This window comes from Nelumbo lutea, chromosome 3 (assembly GCF_056320005.1).
Source record: "Nelumbo lutea isolate HS-2025 chromosome 3, American lotus-T2T, whole genome shotgun sequence".
Taxonomy (NCBI): domain Eukaryota; kingdom Viridiplantae; phylum Streptophyta; class Magnoliopsida; order Proteales; family Nelumbonaceae; genus Nelumbo; species Nelumbo lutea.
Window position 1 is genome coordinate 91,451,984 of NC_142686.1, and position 25,728 is coordinate 91,477,711.

The following is a 25,728-nucleotide window of genomic DNA, read 5'->3' on the forward strand; positions in this document are numbered from 1 at the left end:
AAGTAATATATATTTAAAATTTTATATTTAAGCCATAAGCCCGGAACCCAGCCCATGATCCCCATTTTGCTCAGTGGCAGTACAAAATTTTCAAAAAAAAAATCATTTCTTCCTAATATCTCCAAGATTTTGCTGATATGTCGGCAGCATTTCAAATTTCATTGATAGACTAATATTACATTTAAGATTTAAAATTCATAACTTTTTTTAAAAATCTTTTCCTAAAAGAACCAATGGGAGTCAGTGATTGGCTGATTGGCTTACTATTTAATATGATTCACTTACTAAGTCGCTATAATTCAAAGAAAAATAAAAATTGCACACTGTAGATAGCTGTGTTAAAACAGAGGGTTGATATCCTTGTATTCTGGGACCTTTCTATATTGTTATACTCTGGATTGCAGAGTAGCTGAAGTACTTTTAATCTGTTATTAAATTAATAAAAATCATCCTTTGCTGATAAAAAAAAATGAAAATTGCACACAACTATAAAAGAGTATTCTCAACCAAATCAAATATATAGTAACAAAAAAGGAAAAGTCAAAATCGCAATTGACATATGTAAAGAAGAAAATATAGCAAAAAACTACAAGGGAAACAAAGAGAAAGATACCTACGTAAGTCTCTCAATATTTTCTTATTTGATTTATACAGTTACTTATTATGGCTTTTGAGTCTTAAATTTGCAATTATACTTCTTCCAATGATTTGTAGGTTTATTAACTAATTCCATGTTTCTAGAAAATTTCCCTGATTTTTTAGATTTTCAAAATATCATAATGGAATTAGTGAAATATCACTTAAATTTCCCCATCTCTGCATGGTGAAATGTGGAATGTCCATCCATATTGAAATTGCTAACCATGGTCTCAAGTAAGAAAAACTCCCCTCCAACCTTTTATTTTTGAATTAGTACTCAGAAAAGGGGAAAAAAACAACAAGAAAAGCAATGATCTGGCTTCATTTTAAGAAAGCAAGAATCTCAAACACTTTTGGCACTAAAAACTATCTGATGATCATGAGCAACAGGAAACTTTAAGAAACAACTTTTGGCACTAAAAACTTAATTGTTGCATATTAAGTTGAGTAACTATTTTAAGAAACAACTTTTCTCAATTGAAGTGTAGCTCTTCCATAAGATTTATACCTGATGTAGATAGGCACTAGTCCTTCCACCTTAGGAAGTGACTTCAGGTGTTCCAGAACTTTCATTCCTTCAACCCCATACTTTGCATCACCTGAAACGGTACTAAGGTAGTTAAATTCAAGTTGTAGAGTAGAAACTTCTGAAGTGCTACTCAATCCATCAGGAGCTGGATGTGCTGAGCGATCACGAAGGACTACATCACTATAAGGAATAGGTGTTGGACTTGAAGTAAATGCAGATAACAGACGATCAGCCAAGTTCTTTGCAGTTTCTAGATAAACATTTGGTTTAGTCCCATTGTTTGTTACAGAGTATATTACATGTTCTCCCCCACTTAGATGATAAGCACTAAGAAGTCCACCTAAAACACGTATGGTAGTTTCAAATAAATTGACTTGACCTTTCTCATTAATCCTTTCTGGAAGATTGTTTTCTATCCATGTGCTTGCTTCAGAGACAATTTGATCAAGACCCATTATCATAGCTGTATCCAATGAATCCACAGCTGTAGCACCAAGACCCCCTAAACCATCGGTTCCCCTCTGGCCCAATGGCATAAGTTCATCATAACCCATTGCATAATTTCTGTAGCCAGACCAGGCATGGATAAATGCCTCCTTAACACCGTTTTGCCTAGATTTCCAAACAGAATTATTAATTGAATTTTCCTCATCAGGAGACAACCGTGGAGGAAGCCTTGGTGCTCTTCTCCAAAGCCTTCCAAGTCTGCCACCACCACCCATGACATTCTTCTCTTCTTTTATGCTACCTTCTGTTAGTCCATCAGAAGCAGCATGGATTGGACTTGTATGTATTAGCATTAGACATGCTAAACCACCAATCATCAACAACAATAGAAATTTCCCTGTACTACATCTTACACAATCACGTCTCATGTTACTGGTAAGTAAGGCTTGACTAATCACCTAGGCAAGCAAAAAAAAACATATAAATGAGAATTTTCAGAACAGATATTTTTGTTACTTCAAATCTTTAATAAAATTAAGGATTAGCAGCATACAAACCAAAAGAATGCCATATAATAAATGGTCCTTCAAAAGAGAAAACATGTAAAATGGACCATCATAAGAAGATTTAAAAAGTTAGGGCATTAGGCCACATTCTAAATATTACATTTCCAACAAAGTAAAGAATCCCATGCATGGAAAAGATCTCTGAAAGAAAGAACAAGCAAAAACAAAGACCACAAAATGTAAACAATAGCATAGGCCACATTTCAGTTGCTAGCAATGCACAAAAAGAATGTGTGCTAAGGAATTAGTGAAAAGAAGAAATTGAAAAAGGGAGAAACAGGCAAAGAAGATCATAACGCGCATGTGTGAGGTAATAGCATCTGATCGACTCACATGTCAGATAAGTTTAATGAGCCACGATAGAGATGTTTGTAAATACCAAAGGACACTTCTTTATCCTCCTCAAATACTCTTTACCTATCCATTAGTTTACCAATTACAGTTAAACTGCTTCTTTCAATGTTGAAGTCACAAGTGGCTTCAACAGTAGTGCAGTCCCTGTATAAATCATGGATGTCCATGAAGAACTAATCATAGAAAAGAAATAGCTTGGCTACAAGAAAGAAATACAAGAATTGTCCCTAATGCTAGATTGTGCAAAAGTTGGAACTGCAGTGTTTAGGCATATCTGTTATTTATTAGATGAAACCTAAATGGCAATTTCTAACTGATATTTAAATGATTCAAGGTCAGCCAAACCAAATGATTGTAAAGCAATGGAAGATGTGTTTGCACTTTTCATTCTTTAAATTTCAGCTTGATCAGTGAACCCTAGTTAGGGGGATGCAGCCATGAATCTTTATGGTTTTAGGCCATGTTCCTGTGGCCTGAAGGAACTGAACTTCATCACATTGAGAGGCATGCAGTATTCACACGTCTGAGATAAGAGAAAAGCATCCTTTCAGTTAAACCGATCAGCATCCAAGAGTCGGCCTATGTCTTCACTTTAGTGATAAACTGAAATTTAAAAAAGCTTCCCTTGTGGACAGTTGAAAACTAAATGATCATCAGAAAAAAAAAAAAAAAAATCCTTAGGCTCAGTTTGTTTGTAATTCCAATTTCATTCTCGAGTGTAAATGCATGGGACTGCAAATTCTGATTTACTTTTGCTTCAGATTTGATTGTCTTGCTTGTTTGTGAGAAGTAAAATGTTGTGATCCCCACTTGATGTGAAAGACAACGTAGGCAGGATGAAGGTTATTTATCTGAGAGTTGTAAGGTAGGAAGAAAAATGATGTGGTTCCCACTTTATATCAGAGAAAATCAAGGTAGGAGGAACTAGGAATGTGGTGCAAATTTTGCATCAGTTTTTTAGATTCTTTTTTTGTCAGCAACGGAAACATTTCACTAATTTAATGTTTACAAGAAACACACAATTTTAAAGAATCCCAAAACAGATAGCTATCCCATTGGTTTCTAATGACCCCTTGCTTACCTAGCATATCAGCCATTCCATTTGCTGTCACATTAACCCACTCAACCCTAATTTGTAAATTTATTGTCAAACACTTGAACTTCTTTACCAGATTTCTGTATGCCCAGAGAGCTTTTTCCTCATTCAGTAACCAGCTTATTACCACTTGAGTCACCTTCCATAGTTAGATTAGTCACATCCATTTCCATAGCCTTCTGCATTCCAAACATAGCTGCCAGAATTTCAGCTCTAGTCGAATCCCCATTTCCAATTGAACCTGAAAAAATTGCAACTACATCCTCCTCCTCATTTCTAAAAAAAATATCCGATTCTAGAAGGGCCCGAATTTCCAACACTGCTGCCATCAAAATTCAATATTTAAGAAATCCCTGCTCAGCCTTGTCCACACATATCTCCCTCCTCTGTTTTTGAAGGCAACCCCACTACAGCAGCCCAATTCCGCATAACGTATTCCATGGAGAATGATGTAAAAAGCTCCACAGTTTTTAGCCACAAAGCTGCCCTATAAGTGACACATTCAAAGATTTCTTCTTTATTTCTTTCCTGCCATCAAAAATTCTAGCATTCCTTTCCTCCCATAAAATCCACACCATCACTGCCCTTTCACATCCCCACATAATTCTCCCCCTTCTTTTTGGCCATCTAAAGATTGTTGTTGAGAACAAGCTAGCCACACAAGTAGGAGTATTCCACCTGCACCCAAAAAAGAAAAGAGCGTTTCCCAAATACTAAGAGCAAACGCACAGGAGAACAGACCCGGCATATACATAGCGCAAACCAATACAGGGAGATATACCAATAAGGCCTCCTTTTCTGCAATAAGTCACAAGTATTGACACCTTCATAAAATTTTTTTTTTCTGAGAAGAGGTAAAGTATTCATACTTTCATGAAAAACTATCCAACAAAGAACTCCAACTTTAGGGGGTATGGGCCCATATTGAATCTCTTTAAGAGAGAAATGAAGGAGAATTGAAAGAAAAAATTCAAAACTTGGGTTTTGGAGATGCAATAAAGGAGAAGGTAAAATGGCATAAAAGTTCAAAACTGGCAGAATGCTAATGGCAGGAGCAGAATGTTGAAATCTGAAAGTACAGGATAGCTCTCTGTCACAAATGAAATTGTAGAGAGTCTGGGCCGAATGGGCCCTAGTATCTATTCTTGTAGTGTGTTACTTATTTGTTTGTTAATGGGCCTATTATTTCTTTTTGTAAGCTTACTTTATGTTTCTGCCTAGCTGGCCGCCCACTTAAGGGCATACTTATAATTAGCCTAATGAATGATGTTTAACAAAAGGACTAGAGAAGGGAGAGTGGAGATGATCGAACTCTTCTTCTATTCTCCATCTTCTTCCTTTGTACTGCTGTTTTCTACTTTTGTTCTTTCTTCTCTAATTTTAACCAAGTTTATATCAGTTTTAGAGGACTGATTCACATTGAAAGTTTAGGAACCTAAGTGTCACTACCCCCAAAGTACAAGGTAGTTCTCTGTATTTTACCCAACAAAAAATGAGTTGTAGTTTCTTCCTCTAAATAGTCTATGAACCACCAAGGCACCAACCATAAATGTGGCTTTCTCACTATCTTTTGTACTACGTATCTATTGAGCTGCTTTTATTTTGGAAAATCCTAGCATCCCTCTCTTGCCATAATACCCAAACTCCAATCAAACCCTTTAGGAAAATTTGAATGCACAAGAATATCAGTAATGGGCTTAGCCTTAAAAAAAGAAGGAGAGAACAAAGATGGAAAAAGATCCTTAGAAGGTACTTTCTCTACACACAAACCCTCCCAAAAGTTAATTTTATTACTAGAATAAGCATCATGTCTTAGAAAATTAAAGAAAATAAGGATATCATAAATTGCTTTCCAAGGAGAGGCAAGAGTAGCTCTAGGTTAGAGTCCAACATCCCATCCATTCCCATTCAGCCCATAAATGCTTACCACCACCTTGTGCCACAATTTTTCTCTCAATGACTCGATTAGCAATCTCCATAGCCATTTTCCCAATAGAGCCACATTCTTCTTTTCTGAATTCCCAATCCACAGTCTACCATGCTTTTTCCTTCTACACACATTTTCCCACCTAATCAAATGATCTCTCTCTCAATAGAATCCCAAAGAAAGTCCCTCATTCTTTTTTCTACTTTCTTCGCCACCAACAAAAGCATTTTAAAATCCGACAGATAGTAAATTGGAAGATTAGCTAAAGTCAGCTTTATGAAAGTTACCCTTCCACCAATCGAAGTGCAATTTCTTTTCCACGCAGCCATCCTCTTAGCAATCCTTTCCAAAGTGACATCCAAAAAGTATTAGATCGAGGGTTGGCACCTAAAGAAAGTCCTAAGTAGGTCATTGGCCATGATGTTATGTTACGACACACCCCAAAGATTCAGCAATTAGATCAATTTCTTCCTTCTCCATATTATTTCCTACCACCAAACTTTTCTCCAAATTGACCTTCAAAATTTAAATTTGAAATTCTTTGGAATATTTTAACCACCAACCTCAAATTGCTAATTCCGTGATCATTTTCCCCATTCCTAAAAGTGATAATCGTAAACAAGTTACCACCACATTGTTCCTCCCCACTCTCCAACCCTTAAACAACTGCAATATCCACTTTTGAAATTAATTTTCTCAAAACACCAGCTATAAGGGTAAAGAGAAACGGTGTTAGCAGATCCCCTTGCCCAAGACCCCTATGAGCTTCAAAGAAATCATGTACCACTCCATTAATTATTATTGAGAAATGACAAGATTGTAAACATCCTCTAATCCATTTGCACCATCTCTCTCTACAGCTACAACTTTTCATGATCTCTATCAAAAAATCCCAATCCACGAAATCATAGGCACCAAAATCTAATTCATGATCAGCCTACCTTCTACAAAGGCACCCTAAGATTGTGAAGTAATGGGAGGGAGGTCCTTTCTAAGCCTAAAGGGACAAAATCTTAGCTTATAAATATTTCTCACCAAATTTTTTATCAGTAACAGAAAATTTTAATAATTAATTTAAAAGTAAACAGGTACATATAGGGTAGCCTCGGTTACCCCTGTAAACAAAAGTTTGTGATCCCATAACACTTTGTTTTTACAGTTACAACTGAGCTACTTCTCACCAAATTGATCGGCCTAAAATCTTTGGGATGACAAGATTAACCTTTTTGGGTAACACTGCTACAAATTTAGTATTAGCCCCCAAATTGATTAAACATCTCTCATAAAATTCTTTAAACACCATAAATAAATCATCCTTCACAACCTCCCAACAATCCTAATAGAATACCATGGTAAACCCATTTGGTCCTGGGGATTTTGATCTTTTGATAGCAAAAATTGCTTCTTTTATTTCCTCTAATTCAAAACTTCTTTCCAAAGAACAAATCATATCTTCCCCCACCCTAGACCAATCAAGTTCATCAACCTCCAACCTTGTATTCAAAGGCCTTCTATATAGGCCATTACCCAATGTTGGTCCCAGCCATCTAGGGTCTTGATAAGCCTTCTATTGATTTAAAACGGTTCACAAAAGCCTTGGCAATTTCCTCCTAAATGGTAATAGTTCTACCCTCCATCTCCAACATAGAAATGAAGTTCATCCTTCTCCCATTTGCCACAGCATGTAAAAATGTAGTATTGCCATCACCTTATTTTATCCATTTAACCCTAGATTTCTATCTCCAAACAGTTTCCACCTTATTAATGTTTTCTCCAATTATTTTTTGAAAGACCATCTTCTCCTTCTATCATCTTCCTAAATGAATCCTTGCTTTTTCTTTATCATCAGTTTTCTCAATCTGAGAAATCAGCTCCTCCTTCTTCCCAATTCTACCAAAGTGTTCCCTCTTCCATTCCTTCCATTTTTTTTTTCAACAACTGAAGCATCTTAAAATATCTTATCCTTTCCCGCCAAACTTTAATCTCCTCCCCTTCCCACCAATCTTTCACTTTCTTCATGAAACCTGGATAAGTCAACCACATTCTCAAATCTAAATGAAATTGCCCTTCCCCCAGCATGGCTAGTTTGGCTTGTTGCGATAGAATATGAGTTGCTCTATTGGTTGGGCATGGCTTATTTTCCACCGAATAGTCAAAGCACATAAGTTTAGCAATCACCTTTGCTGATCCAGAGACTCGGCCCGCTGCTCTAAGATATAGCAAAGGCTCCTCTAGTCCATGTGTATGATGAACAGCGGCCCAGCAAGTATGGTCGCCAGCTTTGCACAGCCCACACTATGGCCATTAATTCCTTCATATAAGTTGATTGATTTTGAGCCTAGGCTGAGAACACCTTGCTGAAATAGGCTATAGGCCTCCCCTTTTGCATGAGTACTGCCCCAACACCAATCCGGAGGCATCATATTCAAGGATAAAGATCTCCCCAAAATCTGGGAGTGCTAAAACATGTGGGTAAGACGTGGCCTGTTTGAGGATTTCAAAGACCCGTTGGGCTTCTTCTGTCCAATTGAAGGAGCCCTTCTTCAAAAGAGTAGTAAGTGGTGCTGCCATCTGACCATAACCCGAAATAAACCATTGGTAGTAGCCGGTCAAGCCCAAAAAGCCTCCTAGGGCCTTGACTGAACCCAGAACCAGCCAAGACTGAATATAGGTGATCTTGTCACGGCCGGCCATGACCTGACCAGCTGTAACCACATGCCCCAAGTACTGCACCTATGTCCGTCCAAAAATACATTTAGAGAGTTTGGCAAAAATTTTGTGTTTTCAATGGTTGTACTCGGGAGCTAAGATTGTTTAGCTCCCTTGCTTTGTAATTTTCATAATCCTAATTCAATTCACAGTTATTGATCAAGAAAAAAATTTTGTGTTTTCCAAGAATTTCCAGGGTATGCCTTTGATGTTGTAAGTGAGATTCCCAAACTTTGATATAGACAAGAATATCATCAAAGAATACCAAGATGTAACGCTTAAGGTAAGGCCTGAAAATGTCATTCATAATTGCCTGGAATGTCGAGGAGGCATTGGATAGCCCAAACGGCATAACAAGAATTTCATAACAGTCGTCATGGGTCCTAAAGGCCACTTTTGACACATAATCCAAGTGTATTCTTATTTGATGATACCCTGACCTGAGATACATTTTGGAAAAATTGCAAGCCTGCCCAAGTTTATCTAATAGCTCATCAACAACAAGAATTGGGAGTTGATCCTTAACCGTTATCTGATTTAGTGCTCTGTAGTCCACACAAAAATGCCAGGACCTGTCCTTAACTAGAAGAACCAATGAAGAAAAAGGACTAGTGCTCGGCTGTATAAGGCCCTTCTCCATAAGCTTGGCCACAATTTTCTCTATCTCTGTTTTTTGGTAGTGCGGATACCTATATGGTCGCACATTAGTGGGAGCTACCCTGGGCAGCAAGGGAATTTGGTGTTCTTGATATCATTGGGGGGTTGGTGCTCAGGTTCACTGAAGACATCCCCGTACTAGACCAAGACCTATTTAAGGATCGGTATAGGAGTAGTGGGATGTGGGCCTGTTTGCATCAGCAATAAGTGTTCAATTCCATTGACAGTCCAGAGAATAGAGTGAAGTTCTTCAACTAAGGACCCAGGAGTCTCTAACCCCTGGAAATGGCAAAGTCAGCCCTCCTGATAGAAATCCATGGTCATTCTGCCCAATCACAAAGGACAGGGCTGAACTGCCATAACCATTGTATCCCGAGCACAATGCCAACTCCACTGAAGTCTAGAGGATGCATGTCAATGATAAATGTATGGCATTGAATAACCAGCCTCTCAAACAAATGCTCTCACATTCAATTTGATTTCCATTAGCTACTCGAACATAAAAAGGAGTGGTATAATGGATGACCATACCTAGTTGGCGGGCCAGAACTCTAGTGATGAAGTTTAAGGTACTCCCACTGTTGATGAGGACTGTCACCAACCAGCCCATGATCTTCCCGTTCACTCTCATGGCTCTGGATGAGGTCAGTCCAGTCAAGGCCCGTAAAGAGATTTCTAGGCTGTCATAAGTGATGTTGTTGGCCTCCGACTCCTCCACTGACTTGATCTGATCCCCTTCTTCACCAGTTTCCTCACTAGAAGTTCAGGACTGTTATCAGTCTTGAACCCTAATGAATCTCAGGATCGAAGATAAGCAGAAAGAGAGAGGAGAGAAGAGAAAGAGGGAGAAGAAGTAGTAGAACACAAGGGTTGAAAGGAGGAGCAGAAGCTTCATATTCTGCCGCCGCCACTTTAATTAATATTTATACGTTATGCTCATTACATGGAAAGGACAGATCTGCCCTTAGTCTTTACATAACAAATAGAGTAAAACAAAGACTGAAATAAATAACAACTGAAACAACTAAATGACCAATAGGGACCATAGCTATGGGGCCCACTTCAGTGTTCTCTACACTCCCCCTCAAGTTGGGAATAAATGTTTATCATTCCCAACTTGGATAGATCTGCCTCTAGCTTCTTCTGTGATACAACTTTAGTGAGGATATCTGCCAGTTGCATATTGGAGGTGATGTATGGGAGACATACTTCTTGTGATGAGACCCTCTCTCGTACAAAGTGTCGATCAACTTTATCTGCCTCTAGCTTCTTCTGTGATACAGCTTTAGTGAGGATATCTGCCAGTTGCATATTGGAGGTGATGTATGGGAGACATACTTCTTGTGATGAGACCCTCTCTCGTACAAAGTGTCGATCAACTTCAATATGTTTAGTCCTGTCATGCTGCACTAGGTTGTGTGCTATATTAATAGCCGCTTGATTATCACAATACAGCATCATGGGCTTCTCATACTCAACGCCCAACTCCTCAAGTAGTGATCTCAGCCAAAGAATTTCAGCCACTCCATTAGCCATTGACCTATACTCAGCTTCAGCACTGGATCGAGAGACAACACTTTGTTTATTACTCCGCCAAGAAACCAGGTTACCTCCCACAAGAGCACAATATCCAGAGGTAGACCTTCTGTCATCAACACTCCCAGCCCAATCGCCATCTGTATAGACTTCCACCTTCATGTGGTCATTGTTCTTGAACAGTATACCTCTACCCGGGTATCTCTTCAAATATGCTAGTATTCTTTCTGCTGCTAGAAGGTGTGTGGTTCTAGGAGAATGCATGTACTGACTGATAACACTAACGGCATAACTGATGTCTGGTCGGGTAAGGCATAGATATAGGAGCTTTCCCACTAACCGCTGGAACATAACTTTGTCTTCAAGCAGCTCCCCACTCTCTGCATTAATCCTGTGGTTCTGTTCAATAGGTGTATCTGCAGGTTTGACACCTAGCTTTCCAGTTTCAGCCAAGAGATCTAACACATATTTCCTCTGAGAGACAAAGATCCCCTGCTTAGATCTAGCAACCTCAATACCCAAAAAATACCGTAGTGTACCCAGATCTTTCACCTCAAACTCTTGATGAAGAAGCTGTTTGAGGGACTCAATCTCATGGTTGTCGTTTCTTGTGACCACAATATCATCAACATAAACTGCAAGTAGTGTCAGTGACGACTCCACCCTCTTGATGAATAATGTATGATCTGACTGGGCCTGTACATAACCGAACTTCCCAAGGGCTAGTCTGAATCTATCGAACCAAGCTCTAGGTGACTGCTTCAAACCATACAAAGCCTTATTGAGCCGACAAACTTTCTTACCTGCCTCTGTATCATAGAATCCAGGAGGCAACTGCATGTAGACCTCTTCCTGCAAGTCCCCATTCAGGAAAGCATTCTTAACATCCATTTGGTACAAAGGCCAAGTGTAGCTTGCTGCAAGAGATAATAGAACCCGAATAGTGGTCATCTTGGCTACCGGGGCAAATGTCTCCAAGTAATCTATACCATAAGTTTGAGTGAACCCCTTTGCAACTAGCCGAGCTTTGTACCTCTCAATGGAACCATCCGCATTATGCTTCACAGTAAATACCCACCTGCATCCAACTGGTTTCTTTCCTTTGGGCAAGTCAACTAGCTCCCAGGTATTATTTTTCAACAGGGCATCCATTTCAACTTGCATTGCACCTCTCCACTCCGGGACTGATAGGGCTTCTTGCACTGTTCTCGGAATAGGGACATCAGCAACAGAGGTGAGATAGGACCTATAGGAGGGAGATAGGCGATCATAGGCCAAAAACTGGGAGATGCAGTGGGCTGTAGATGTGGTGCAATGTCGTTTTCCTTTACGGAGGGCAATGGGAAGGTCAAGGTCATCTACAGAGGGTGAGGTAGCAACAATGGAAGGAGTCTCTGTGGGCCCTGGGACTGTAATATCTGGACTTGGAGCCGCATAAGAGATTGTAGCTAGCTGGGACTGCTGATGACCAGGATCAATCTGCTTGCATCGCCTATGATAGACTCTCAACTCCTAATCCCTTTGACCACCCTCGCTACTACAGCCCTCATCATCAACTGGAATAGGTAAGGGAACAGCCCCAAAGGTATTAACCCTGTCCTCACTGCACTCCTCCCCCTGAAGAAAAAGACCCAAATCTCCACGCTCACTCCCCTGAGGAGAGACCCGAGAATAGTAGGGTCTCCTCAAAGAAAGTGACATCCATGGATACAAACTTCTTCCCTGAGACAGGATCATAACAACAATAACCCTTTTGAGTTTGTGCATAACCAAGAAAGATGCATTTGGAGGCTTTGGGTTGAAACTTGGAGTGATTGGGACCAAGAAGCTGAACAAAACAAGTACAACCAAATGTCTTGAGGGGAATAGTGAACAACTCCTCATTGGGGTATAGAAGGGAAAAATGAGGTTTCATATCAAGAACTCGAGAAGGAATCCGATTAATAAGATATACCGCCGTAAGGATAGCATCACCCCAGAAGCGAATAGGGACATTGGAGGTAAACATAATACTTCTAGCCACCTCCAAGATGTGCCTATTCTTCCTCTCTGCAACCCCATTCTGCTGAGGTGTATGAGGACACGTGCTCTGGTGGATAACCCCATGATTAAGGAGGTACGATGCCAATGGCTTAGCAAAGTATTCCTTTGCATTATCAGATCTAAGTACTTTTATCCTGGCATCAAATTGTGTTAGGATCATTTGGTGGAAGTTTTGGGTCAGGACGGGCACCTCATCTCGTGATCGCATAAGATAAACCCATGAAAAACGGGTGTGGTCATCAACAAATAGTAAAAAATACCTGTACCCCCCCCCCATAGAAGGAATGTGATATGGCCCCCAAACATCAGTATGCACAATATCAAAAGAACTATTACTCCTTTTATTACTCAATGAATAAGAGTTTCTACAATGTTTAGCCAACTCACAACTTTCACACTTCAACTGAGATAACTCAACAGACTCAAACAAAGTAGGAAACAGACTCTTCAAGGACCGAAAAGATAAATGACCCAATCGGTTATGCCACAACATAACCGGACTCACAACTTGAGAAACCAATAACTTCTTATCCACTGACTCTTCCCGACGAGAACTCTCCCCGAGCAGATAGATCCCATTCGTCTCACAGCCAGTCCCAATCACCTTCTTCGTCTCCATGTCCTGAAAAACACATCGGTCAGGAAAGAAAGTTACTGAGCAGTTCAAATGTTTGGTAATGCTACTGACGGAAAGGAGGTTAGCATCCAGTTTAGGAACATGCAAGACAGAGGACAAGGATATAGTATCTGACAGTTTGATGTCACCCTTGCCAGAAATAGGGACAAGAGAGCCATCAGCTATAGATACTTTATCCCTACCAGAAGATAAGTGATAAGTAGTAAACAGAGAGGGCAAGCTGGTCATATGGTCAGATGCACCTGAATCTATTACCCAACACGGTTCAGTAGTACCTGGAGCGGAGGCATGGTAGGCTGAGGCTCGAGTACTTGAGTGTGCAAAGGCCGATGTAGCTGGAGCTGATGATGACTGCGGTAACTGAGCTGAACTGCCAACTTCCTTTTCCAATTGTATTAGAGTTGCCCGAACTGCAGCTAAGGTCTCTAATGGTGTGCCTCTCGTGCCAGATGAGGATGCTGAATCAGTAGTCGTAGCCACATGAGCATTACTCCTTTTATTTCTCAACTTTGCCGGGACCAAATGTGGATGCAGCTTCCAACATGTTTCTTTTGTGTGTTTAGGTTTCTTGCAATGCTCACACACCACATCCCTTTTATCTTCCTTCTTTCTGTCCCTCTCTGAATCACCCTCTGTTTTGGGTTTGACAGCTACCAAGGCAGGTGTAAGCGGCTGAGGTTGCATCATGACTTTCCTCCTGGTCTCTTCACTATGCACTAAGGAGTATGCCTGAGAGAGGGTCACACTATCTCTGGTCAAGATCTGTTGCCTCACAATATCATATTCTGAATTCAGTCCTGCCAGAAACTCAAACACTTTGTTTGTCTCAATGTGCTTTCTATGTATCTGAGCATCTTTGGGACTCTCCCACTCAAGAGTCTCTAAGTGATCAATCTCATGCCATAGGGACTGCAAGTTAGAGAAATAGACCGACACCGGTTTCTCTCCTTGTTTAAGGGCATTCACCTCACATTTCAACTCATATGCTCTGGCAACATTAAGGGGTTGGGAGTAAGTCTCTTTCATCACATTCCATATCTCCTTGGCTGTCTTTGCCCATAAGTAATTTCGGCTAATATGGGGCTGCATTGAATTACAGAGCCATGTCATAACCAAGTAGTTTTCTTGGACCCACTTGGTATACGTAGGGTCTCCCTTGGAAGGTTCTACTACATCTCCCAAGAGATACCCTACTTTGCCCCTTACCCCAATAGCCATCATGGCTGATTGGGCCCATTCCAAGTAGTTTGATCCATCAAACTTTACGGTTGTAATCTGAAAACCTGTCTCAAAACCACCACCATAACTGTTGTTCCCAAAACTGCCTTCTGCCTGATTCTTAAGCTCCATTTCAGTCAAGAACCAGAAGTATCAAAGATTATGGTTACTACAGTCAAAACCAACACTAGAAATCCCAACAATAGTCACAAAATCAGTAGAGAACCAATCTGTACTCACGATAGATGTGCATGAAATATATATAAGACTGATCTGAAATCAATAACCACACACAACAGCAACAGTCTGAACTGTTTTCACCCCTTCAAAAGTGTTTGAAACCCCAAAAAAAGACTGAAACACAGTTTGAAGGGAAATCTGACATGCTGAAGCAAATTCGAGGTTTTAATCAGTCCTAAGAGCCTTACGGATAAGGTTTGTATTAGGGTTAATATGAAACCCTAAAACTGATCAATGTTGAGGAGAATTTTGGGGTTTGCTGCAGGAATAAGATCACAAGTTTCGGCCTAATACTAGGGTTTGCCGTAGGGATAGAACAAAACCCTAGAGAATAGAGAGATAAAACCCTAGAGTAGTTCGGCCACCCTTACTGGATAGGTCCAACCTATCTTTTCTGATGTTACTTCTCTCAGAAAGTAAAAAACTTACAGTAGAATGCAGTTCGCTGCCTACCAAGGTTACCCGAACCCTAGCCTTCTCTGATTCTTCCCGATCACCAACTTGCTACAACTGTGATACTTCTTCAAACAGCTGCTAATCCTCTGGAGATCTCCAAGAACCAGTCAACGAACTCTGCTTTCTCAATCTTCCAGCCTTAGATGGTTCTCATGTGGTCGGCTGGACTAGGCTCACATGAGAGAACCTGGCTCTGATACCAACTAGAAGTTCAGGACTGTTATCAGTCTTGAACCCTAATGAATCTCAGGATCGAAGATAAGCAGAAAGAGAGAGGAGAGAAGAGAAAGAGGGAGAAGAAGTAGTAGAACACAAGGGTTGAAAGGAGGAGCAGAAGCTTCATATTCTGCCGCCGCCACTTTAATTAATATTTATAGGTTATGCTCATTACATGGAAAGGACAGATCTGCCCTTAGTCTTTACATAACAAATAGAGTAAAACAAAGACTAAAATAAATAACAACTGAAACAACTAAATGACCAATAGCTAACCCTAGGCAGACTAGAATATCTTCTACCCTACGAACACAGTGGGACCATAGCTGTGGGGCCCACTTCAGTGTTCTCTACATCCTCCAACTACAGAAAAAACATCTGTTGGGTTTTACACCTATGGCCCACCCAAAAAGTTCATCAAGATTATAGCATAAGCACCGCTCATGCCAAGCCTGCATCTCAACCCATGAGAGGTGTTTGAAGGGAACTATAGTTTTAGGCACAGCAGCTCAAGTGGGCTCAGCAATGGGTTAGGGAAAAAGCCCATCTGGTCATAGAGGCTCTATGGGAGGCTTAAGCAAAAGCACATTGGTTTGTGGGGGTAGCTTCAAAGCTGGTCCCAAGGTGATGAACCTTTTTAATGCACTCTGACCGCTCCTCCTAAAGTTGGGAAAACCCAACAACTACCGAGAGAGACGTGGGTTGCAGGGCCTTAACCTCTAATCTAAAAGTCCTCCAATGAAGCATCCTACTAGAGCCTTTTCAGGCCACCCATAAAATCTAGTAGTGAGCTTCTGGAATTCAACCCAGTAATCTCTTACTGTACCTATCTACTTCACCCTAAAGAGCAAATCATCGTAGCCATCATATACCCAATCAGGCTTAATCGGGTGCAAAGAGCGTCACTGAACTCTATCCAGGCAATCTAGGGCTTTGAGCACCTGAACCATTGGAACCACAACATAGCTTCGCCTTCAAGATGAAAGGAAGCAATCATAACATGCTAGTGGCTGATGTAGGACCAGCTCAGCTCTAGTCCTTAGAAAATATTGAATGGTCTTCTTGATCAGAGTTTTATGGCTGTCAATGGTTGTAATGCCTTCTTGAAGGAAAAGAGAGAAAATAGGGAGAGAAAGAAGAGAGAAAATACCTAGAATCACTCACAGAGTACCTAGAATCACTCTAGGGCATGGGAATCACTCACCATAGCTAGCATAAGCTGAAGAAAACTCAATATGATTCATTGCCTTTGTGTAAAACGTCCATATATATTTATAGACTCTAAACTCATAATAAACCTAAGAGTTAAACTGTTAGACTCATAATAGTCTTAGGAGTCAAACTGTTAGACTCAATAATCCTAGTAGGACTAAAACTAAGTTGTCACATCTTATTTCAATTCAAAAAAGACTCAATAACTCTAATCCTACTTACGCAATGACTCTAAAATTTTAAACATAAACAAACTATAACTAGACAATCAAACCCTATTATTGGACCTTACACAAAAATTATAAAATGGCAAAAATAATCTTGGTGTTCAATTCAGTCCAAATCCCAAGAACCATCACTATGCCATATCAGGACCTGTTATAAGGACTTCTTCTTTCTAGAGTAAGTCTTCAAGGGAGTTGATTGATTCCTATCATCTCTCCCCAACTTGAAAGAACTTGACCTCGGCGAGTTAAAAGCATGGTACCTTTCATAAAGATCTGGGTTGAGACGATGAAAGTCTTCAACAGTGACCCAAGAACTCTCAAACATAGGCTTGCCTTTCCACTTGACAAGGAATTTCTGATACCCTCCTGTAGCAGTAGATATTATTTCCTCATCTAAAATATCCTCTAGAATGTCATTTGGAGTTGCAATAGTTGAAAATTTAGGTATATGAGTCTTAAAAGAATCCACATGTCCATGGTAATGAGTCAAGTCCTCAACAGTGAAGATAAGACTAATTCCCATGTCATCTAGCAACTCTAGAACATTGGCATTAGAATTTATCTTCTTTATGATTTTGTAAGGACCCGCACTCTTTGAGTAGAGCTTCTTGTAGACACCTTTAGGAAGACGTTCTGGTCGTATACATACCATAACCATGTCTCCTTGATAATTTGCCAACCGTTAATGAATATCAGTTCTAGCCTTGTATAAATCATTGCTCAATGCAATTTTTCTCTTAACATCATCATGTATCTCTCTTATGTGCCTAGCAAATGCTTTTGCTTCAATGCTATTACGTGTATCTGGTGGTAAGGTAACTAAGTCAATTGGCCGCTTAGGCTGAATACTAGTCACCAGTTCAAATGGACTTCCTCCTGTGGATCTATTTACTAAGCTATTATAAGCAAACTCAGCTATTGGAAGCACTAGATCCCATCTAGAAGTATGATCACCAACTAGACACCATAAAAGATCTCCCAAGCTTCTATTTACTACCTCAGTCTAAACATCTATTTGGGGGTGAAACGATGTAGAGAATTTCAGCTAAGTATTAATTTATTACCAAAGTGTCTTGCAAAAATAACACATAAACTTGGTGTCCCGATCTGATACAATAGTAGAAGGTACTCCATGAAGTCAAACCATTTCTTTGAAAAATATAGTAGCAATATATGAAGCATCATGTGTTTTGTTGCAAGGTAAGAAATGAGCCATCTTGGAGAAACGATCCACCACAACATAGATTTTATCGTGACCCCTAGCTGTCTTCGGCAATCCAAGGACAAAATCCATGGATAGATCTTGCCACAGTTCATGAGGAATAGGTAGGGGTGTATATAGCCCAGTGTTCTACTTTCTTCCTTTGGCAAGTTGGCATGTCACGCATTGCTTTATTATACGAGCAACATGATTCTTCAAACTAGGGTAGTAAAACCTACCTTCCACCATAGCAATGGTCTTATCTCTACCAAAATGACATGCTACACCTCCAACATGTAACTTCCAAATAACAAAGTCATGTAAAGAGGTATTTGGTAGACATAGGCAGGTATCATAAAACAAATAACCATTATGCAGTGAAAAGGAAGGATACTCATCTTGCTTCCCATCTTGTAAGTCAGTATAGATGATGCCGAAATCCTTACAACCAGCATAGTCTTGTTTTATTTGATCAAAACCAATGACTTGGACATTCATGGAATGAATTATGTAAGTCATCTGACTTAGCGCATTTGCCACTTTATTCTCATTTCCAACTTGGTGCTTAAGAACAAAGGTGTACTCTTGTAGGAATGAAACAACCCACTTCCCATGCCTATAGTTTAGTTTCTTTTGGGAATTCAAGTACTTTAAAGCTTCATGAACTGAATAGAGCACAAACTCCTTGGATATTAAGTAGTGTTGCCAATGTCATAGAACTTGCACTATTGCATATAACTCCTTGTTGTAGGTTGAATATTTGTGCTTGGATTCATTTAGTTTCTCACTATGAAATGCAATGGGATGGCCTTCTTGCATGAGAACCCCTCCAATTCCTACACCGGATTCATCACATGCCACTTCAAAGACTTTAGAGAAGTCTAGAAGTTGTAAAATAGGTGCCTCTATCATTTTCTTCTTGATGGTTTCAAATGCCTTTGTTGTTGCCTTGGTCCAATTAAATTCACCTCTTTCCATTGCATCTGTAATTGGAGCCATGATAGTCTAATAAATCTTCTATAAAAAGTTGCTAGGCCGTGGAAGCTTCTAGGCTCTTTAAGATTGGTAGGTAGGGGCCATTCTAAGATAGATGTTACTTTCTCAGGATCAACACTATGCCTTCAATAGAAACAACAAGGAGTTATATGCTCAATATGCTCTTCTGGACTATGGCTATATATAACAATATCATCAAAATAAACAACTAGGAAACGACCAATGAAGGATCGAAGTACCTAAGTCATCATCCTCATGAAAGTACTAGGGGCACTGGTTAGTCCAAATGGCATAACTAACCACTCATATAAGCCATCTTTTGTCTTAAACGTTGTCTTCCACTCATCACCAGGCCTAATCCGTATTTGATGGTAGCCACTCCTTAGATAAATCTTAGAAAAAATGGTCACTCCAATTATCATGTCAAGCATGTCATCAAACATAGGAATTGGGAACCTATACTTGACAGTAACCTTGTTGATTGCTCTACTATCAACCATAGTTTTCAAGGTGCCAAGGCGAGGCTAGGCGACAGGGGGTGCCTTGTCACCTAGTCGCCTAGGCACCACCTAGGCGATGGATTTTTTATGTTAAAAACATAGATCCTAGGATAGTTCCCTAGGTACCATAACCATATTTCCTTAATAACTATTCATAATTTTCAAAAGAAAAGTATAAAGTCCATATTAAAGTATAGAAAATCAACATATTTATGAGAAGACAAAGAAGAAGGAAAACAAAACTCAAAAAATATAGGGGCTGAACCCTTATTTTTGTTATAGAAAAAGAAGAAAAGAAAAAGTATTGGTAGTAATAGTAGAAGAAGAAGAAGTAAAAGAATATACGGAAGAAGAAAATGTGTTGATTAAATAAAATTTTAAGTTCTTCCTTACTTATTGGTTCAGGTTTTGAAGTCTTTGAGGGTTCATTACAGCATTTAGCAATGTTCGTGTTGATTAAACCCTAATAAATAAGAAAATAATAAAAATAAATTAATATATAAACTCACAAAATGATTATTTTAGTTTAATAATGTCTATTTTATAATTATAATCTCAAAAAATGAATGAACAATAAAAGTACTTTATAGTAGAAAGTAAAAAAGTGCTTGGCAATTAGGCAAGGCAAGCCTCAAAGGGCACCTTGTCGCCTAGGCGCCTGCCTAGGTATCGCCTTGACAACTATGCTATCAACGCACATACGCCAAGAACCACCTTTCTTTGGAATGAGAAGAGCTGGAACAGCACATGGACTAACACTTTCTCTAATAAAATCTTTCTTTAGGAAGTCATCAACTTGTCACTTAAGTTCATCTTGCTCTATAGGATTCATACGATAAGCTGGTAAGTTGGGCAATTGTGACCCTGGGTGCAAGTCAATAGCATGTTGAATGTCTCCCATGGGCGGTAAGCCGGTAACTCATTAGGCAGCTCTTCTGGTGCCAAATCTGAAAACTCATCCAACACTTGGACCACTTCTTTAGGCATTTCAGTAGGTGGAACATCTGGTTGCTTTACCTCCTTGGATATTACAACATATACAACTCCTGTCCCCTTGCTTTCTACTTCAAACTCTTTTTTGGAGAGCAAATGCAATTGTTTTTTCTTAGATTCAGCAACAGGATCTTGGGCTGTAGTCTCCTTTTGAGGTGGTCTAACATGCCTTTTAAAAACTTCTGGTGACATTGGCTTCATGATAACTCACTTCCCATTAAATTGGAAGTGATAGGTGTTCTCCCTTCCACAATGGTAGATATCCCTATCATACAACCAAGGCCTTCCAAGCAATATGTGTGTAACATTCATAGGAACAATGTCACACCAAATAGAATCAGAATAACTACCATAAGAAATAGTTACAAGGGCTCGTTTAGTTACCAGAATTGTTGTCTTATCAACCCAAGCAATCTTGTATGGTTGTGGATGTGGTTGTGGTGTCAACTTTAGTCGATGCACAATGACTTCAGAAATCACATTCATACTACTGCCACCATCTATGATGAGCTTACAATACTTGTCTCCACTCTTTTCTGTAGTTTGAAATATTGTTGTACGAAGCCAATCTTCCTTGATTTCTTCCTTTGAGGATGTAAGATATGCCAAATTACACCAAAATAGTTGTTGTCTTCGTCTAAAGCATCATAACCAGTGAAGGAATAATCCTCTTCTCCAGCTAAGTCGTCACCTGGGTCACCTACCCCTACCGGTTCAATGCCATCTTCATAAATGATATTAAGGCTTTCAATAGGACATTGGTAAGCCATATGGCCCTTTCCTTCACATCTAAAACAACTAGTATCAGGTTGTTTTTTTCTAAGTAACACCACTAGCAACTGATTTACTCTTATAGTCAGCCCCTTGATAAGGTCTAGACCCAATAGGCTTATTAGAGCTGGCATTAGAATATACTGGCCTAGTAGTCTTTCCCCCATCAGCTTGCTTACGAGGTGCATACTTCCCGGCTTGTGATACAAATTGCCTTGTATTTGTTTGCTTTAAAATCTTCTAATTTTTGACAACAACTTCGTAGGCATCCTCTAAGTTAAAGACTCGAGCAGTTACCATCTCTTTCTTGATTACAGCCCGTAGTCCATTCTTGAATCTAGCCAACTTTTGCCTCTCACTTTCAATAGTATCACATCTAATAGATAATTCATCAAATCTACACATGTATTCAACTACAGATTGTGTACCTTGCTTGAGGTTAGTCAATTCCTCATATAACTCATCTTGGAAGTCCATTGGGAGGTACTTGTCTCTCAAATGTTTCTTCATTTCTGACCATGTAGAAATAGGACCATCACCTCTATTCTCCAATCGTCATTCCATGCTTCTCCACCATACTTTAGCATGACCACCAAGCTTCATACGTGCAAATCTCATCCTCCAATCATCAGTCATGTCATACCAGTCAAAATATTCCTCTAGAGTAGCCAGCCAATCTGGAAAAGATTGAGGGTCTAAATCTCCATTGAAATCAGAAACATCCACCTTTACCTTCTTGGTTATATCATCTCATCATCTGCATAACCACCATGTTCAGCTTGTTCCATCATCTCATCAATAGATTTGTGAGTGATGCTTCTTGATCAATCCCTTGATGGGTATTTCGGGTCAATTAGCTTGTGCAGGTGGTACCCTTGTGCAGTTTGCAACTCTTTGTCGTCTTCTAAGACTAACAGATCCTTCATCTTCACTATTATCATCTTCATGGACAGCTTGTATGATTCATTGCCTTTGTGTAAAACGTCCATACATATTTATAGACTCTAAACTCATAATAATCCTACGAGTCAAATTGTTAGACTCATAATAGTCTTAGGAGTCAAATTGTTAGACTCAATATTCCTAATAGGACTCAAACTAAGTTGTCATATCCTATTTCAATTCAAAGAAGACTCAATAACTCTAATCCTATTTATGCAATGACTCTGAAATTTTAAACATAAACAAACTATAACTAGAAAACCAAACCCTATTATTGGACCCTATAGAAAAATTATAAAATGGCAAAAATACCCTTGGTGTTCAATTCAGTCCAAACCCCAAGCACCATCACTATGCCATATCAAGAGTTCAAGACCTGTTGTAAGGCCTTCTTCTTTCTAGAATAAGTCTTCAAGGGTGCTGATTGATTCCTATCAGTGGCCCAAAATCACGTGGTACTCGAAGTACCGCTTGACCTTGAATATCCAGGGGATGGAATCTCCTCCATAGAAGGTTGGGAATCAAGCTTAGTTACCCTGTCAGAACCAACCGAACCCTATCGATTGCATCCCAGCTTGATTCTTCATTGTCACTACCCTTGACAGCGGTTACTACTGATTTCTCCTTTTGGAAGGCTATTCGTCGATAATCACTAACTGGGTGTTCATCATTGCTACTCAGACCAACAGCTCTAATACCAATCCGGTAAGTTCAACTTACGTCTGGAGTCTCTAGGAGGGAGACTCTACCTCTTGAAATGGAAGAGAGGATTAATAGGGGACAAGGAGGAAGAGAGAGAGAGAGAGAGAGAGAGAGAGGGGGGGGGAGAATCTTGGTAATGCTTTTTCATTATTGACTTCCTTAGCCAATAGCCTCATATATTGCTAGGATGATTACATGCATTGAATCCTAACTAATCACACGGTTGTAACTGTCTCAACTGCAGGGTGGCTGACGTGGACTCAAGTGCAGGTCGAGCCAGAGCTTCTCTCTTCTTATTCTTCCTAAGGTAGATCTGAGTGATGAGTGGCCTAGGTCCATGGCCTGAGTTGGGCCAGTGTTCCCATTAGTTGGTCCCAACTGTCCAAATGTTGCACTAGTGGACTGGTGGACTGGATACGAACCTAACCTTTGGCATTTTTTGCATAAACTGGCTGCTCACAGACTCAAACCAATGTTCTCATACTTGTTATCCCAGGATTTTACCATTGCACCAATCGATGGACCCTACATGTACTCCAACATCCCCAGAAAATTCGGATCCTCAGCTAAAGAATCTTGAATAACCAAAGAAACTAGCGAAAATCTCTATGGGCAGGAGACAAGGTAGACAAGTTCTCAGGTGGTTAGGCCTATGCTTATTTAGCAAGACTAGCATCATATTTCCAATAAGACTTCCAGCCTTTCTCCAAATATTGTTCCAAGACTAGAAACAGAACAGGTTTTGGTACAAGTGTACAACTAGAATTCAGCTAAAAACTCAGAAAGTTTTCAAAACAACTTGTATAGAGTTGTAGATCTTTCTACTGCAACAGATCAATTTCTACACTTCTCCCTCATACCAAATGAAACTTCTCTGGAAGTTCCTAAAATGGCAGGCTAGTAATAAAGCACCTTAGAAGGAAATTTTGATATACAAAGAGCTCATGGGCTCAAATCTCTCAGCGTAAGAGTATGAGACCGAGAAGCTTCTTAACATTTTTACTGTATTCAGAATAAGAATTTATGCTGATAAACAATAACAAACAAAGTTTTATGAATGGAAAGAATGTACCTCTACCAACCAAATTGGATAATGGAATACAACAGAAACATCATTTAACCAACCCTCCACATTCACACCACGTCAGTAATTATGATTCTCCCCCTGGCCCTGGTAAACCCGACAATAGGAGATACCTTTTAACCCCTGATCTTGCTAGAGAGTCTGCCATACTGTTTATAGTTCTGTTTATCCACATGAACAAGCAATTCAGATTAGAACGCAAAGTTCTGGCTTCAATTACCAGATACCTTATATTCCAAGGAACATCCTCTTCTGACATTGTCCAATTTATGACCACTTAGCAGTCCTCTTCATCCATAACTCTGTCCAACCAGCATTTGGGGAAATTTTAACCCCTATAATAGAGCTTTTACAGAGACACAACACTAGCTGGCCCAGAAAATACAATAACATGTTTCCATCACATCCCGAACAACATCTCCAATACCAGATGGTCCCGGGTTGCCTATACAGCAGCCATCAAAGTTATATTTTCGTTTACTTCGCACCACTGTCTCCCATCCAATTTGCAGTGCCTTCCATGTTAATCCATCACATCAATCCAAAAACCTTCAATTAATGGGCCCACAAACATTTAAGCCATCATCTATAAGTCATCAAATTGGTAGTTAAAGCCTTATTGGTAGTCAAAATTAGCTTAGGCTGGAATGATACAATCTACAGTTTTGCGCTAACACAAAAATAGCAGTGAGTGTGGTCATTCCCCAAGTCTCAAGTATTGGAGAAAAATAAGCAACACCAACGACGATCCAAATTTCAAACGACATCATACTGCAAATTATTTAATCCACCCCGACCTCCAATCCAATTAATGCACTAACATCAGCCAAAAATTATTCACCCCACGCACAAAATTAGATAAATTTCCCACAAATTCACGAAAAACAACGAAAGTAAATAATTACAGCAAGCTCAATTCAACAAAACAAGTGTACCAAGATCGAGATCTGCCACGAAACTCGGCAACTTCAAAATGAAATAAGTACAGACCTTGAAGAATGAACGATGACGGAACTTGGCGTTGTCGTAATCAACATCTTTCATCGAGTAAGGTAAACCCTTTGACATGCTCGCCCCAATGAGCTCTTAGGGTTCGCCCCTTTCCTTTCTTCTTCGTATGATTTACAGTCTGTTCTCAGTTGTGAGAAGCAATAGAAAAACCATGCAGACAGGGAGCCGTGAATTACAGAAACTAAGACGGATTTGACGAGATCAAGATGGATAGAATGAGAGAAAACAAACGCACAGATTCGGGTCGCGTGATTGCGGAATTACGCAACGTTGGTTCGGTCTTCGGTGGTTGGTTTAGGACGAGAAAGGGAAGAAATGGCAAGGACGGGACACGAGACACGACACTCCCTGAATTTTATAACAGATGGATGGCTCTGCCTGCCTACTCTTTGTCAAGTCAATGCACGATTGAAGTTTGAACGGGAGGAGAGTTTGGTCGCGTCTGGCGTTTCACGGGACATGGGCTGGACTGTGGACATTTCTTCCACCTCTCGGCACGTCAACTTTACTAGGCGGGTACATCTGAACGATTTTTAAATCTTACCACGTGGCAACATGTTGGACAGCAGAAAGACCCCACGTAATAATCCTCCTCAACGATGTGAAGCCATTATGGAATTGACATCTACGCCCACACGCGCGCCTCAAAAACGCCCCACTTTCACATCTCCCGTAATTGTGAATGGAAATGCTCCTAATACAAAGTTGGGATGTGCTGTAAGTCGTTTTTGGGGGGCATATGTAAATTCGCAATTCTGTGTGTAAAATGCCACATACCAATCCCAAGTTGACATGCCAGTGTTCATATAGAGTCCCATA

The 25,728-nt window shown here is 39.8% G+C and overlaps 1 protein-coding gene across 3 annotated transcripts in view; it reads right to left on the reverse strand.

The window, feature by feature from the left end:
- The window catches only part of MNS3 (alpha-mannosidase 3), a 42,854-nt gene extending 17,468 nt beyond the window's left edge, over positions 1 to 25,386 (reverse strand). Inside the window, exons 1-3 of one of the 3 annotated variants that reach the window (XM_088978658.1) lie at positions 24,889 to 25,240; positions 1,548 to 2,073; positions 1,148 to 1,238 (exon numbers count right to left, since the gene is read on the reverse strand). In XM_088978658.1, coding sequence (XP_088834784.1) covers positions 1,148 to 1,238; positions 1,548 to 2,073; positions 24,889 to 24,966 — 695 coding nt within the window. In that variant the 5' untranslated portion in view covers positions 24,967 to 25,240. Of the gene's footprint in view, positions 1 to 1,147; positions 2,074 to 23,886 lie in introns of all 3 variants that reach the window. The other 2 variants (XM_088978656.1, XM_088978657.1) reach the window with 2 other exon arrangements.
- Positions 25,387 to 25,728: the final 342 nt, after the last annotated feature.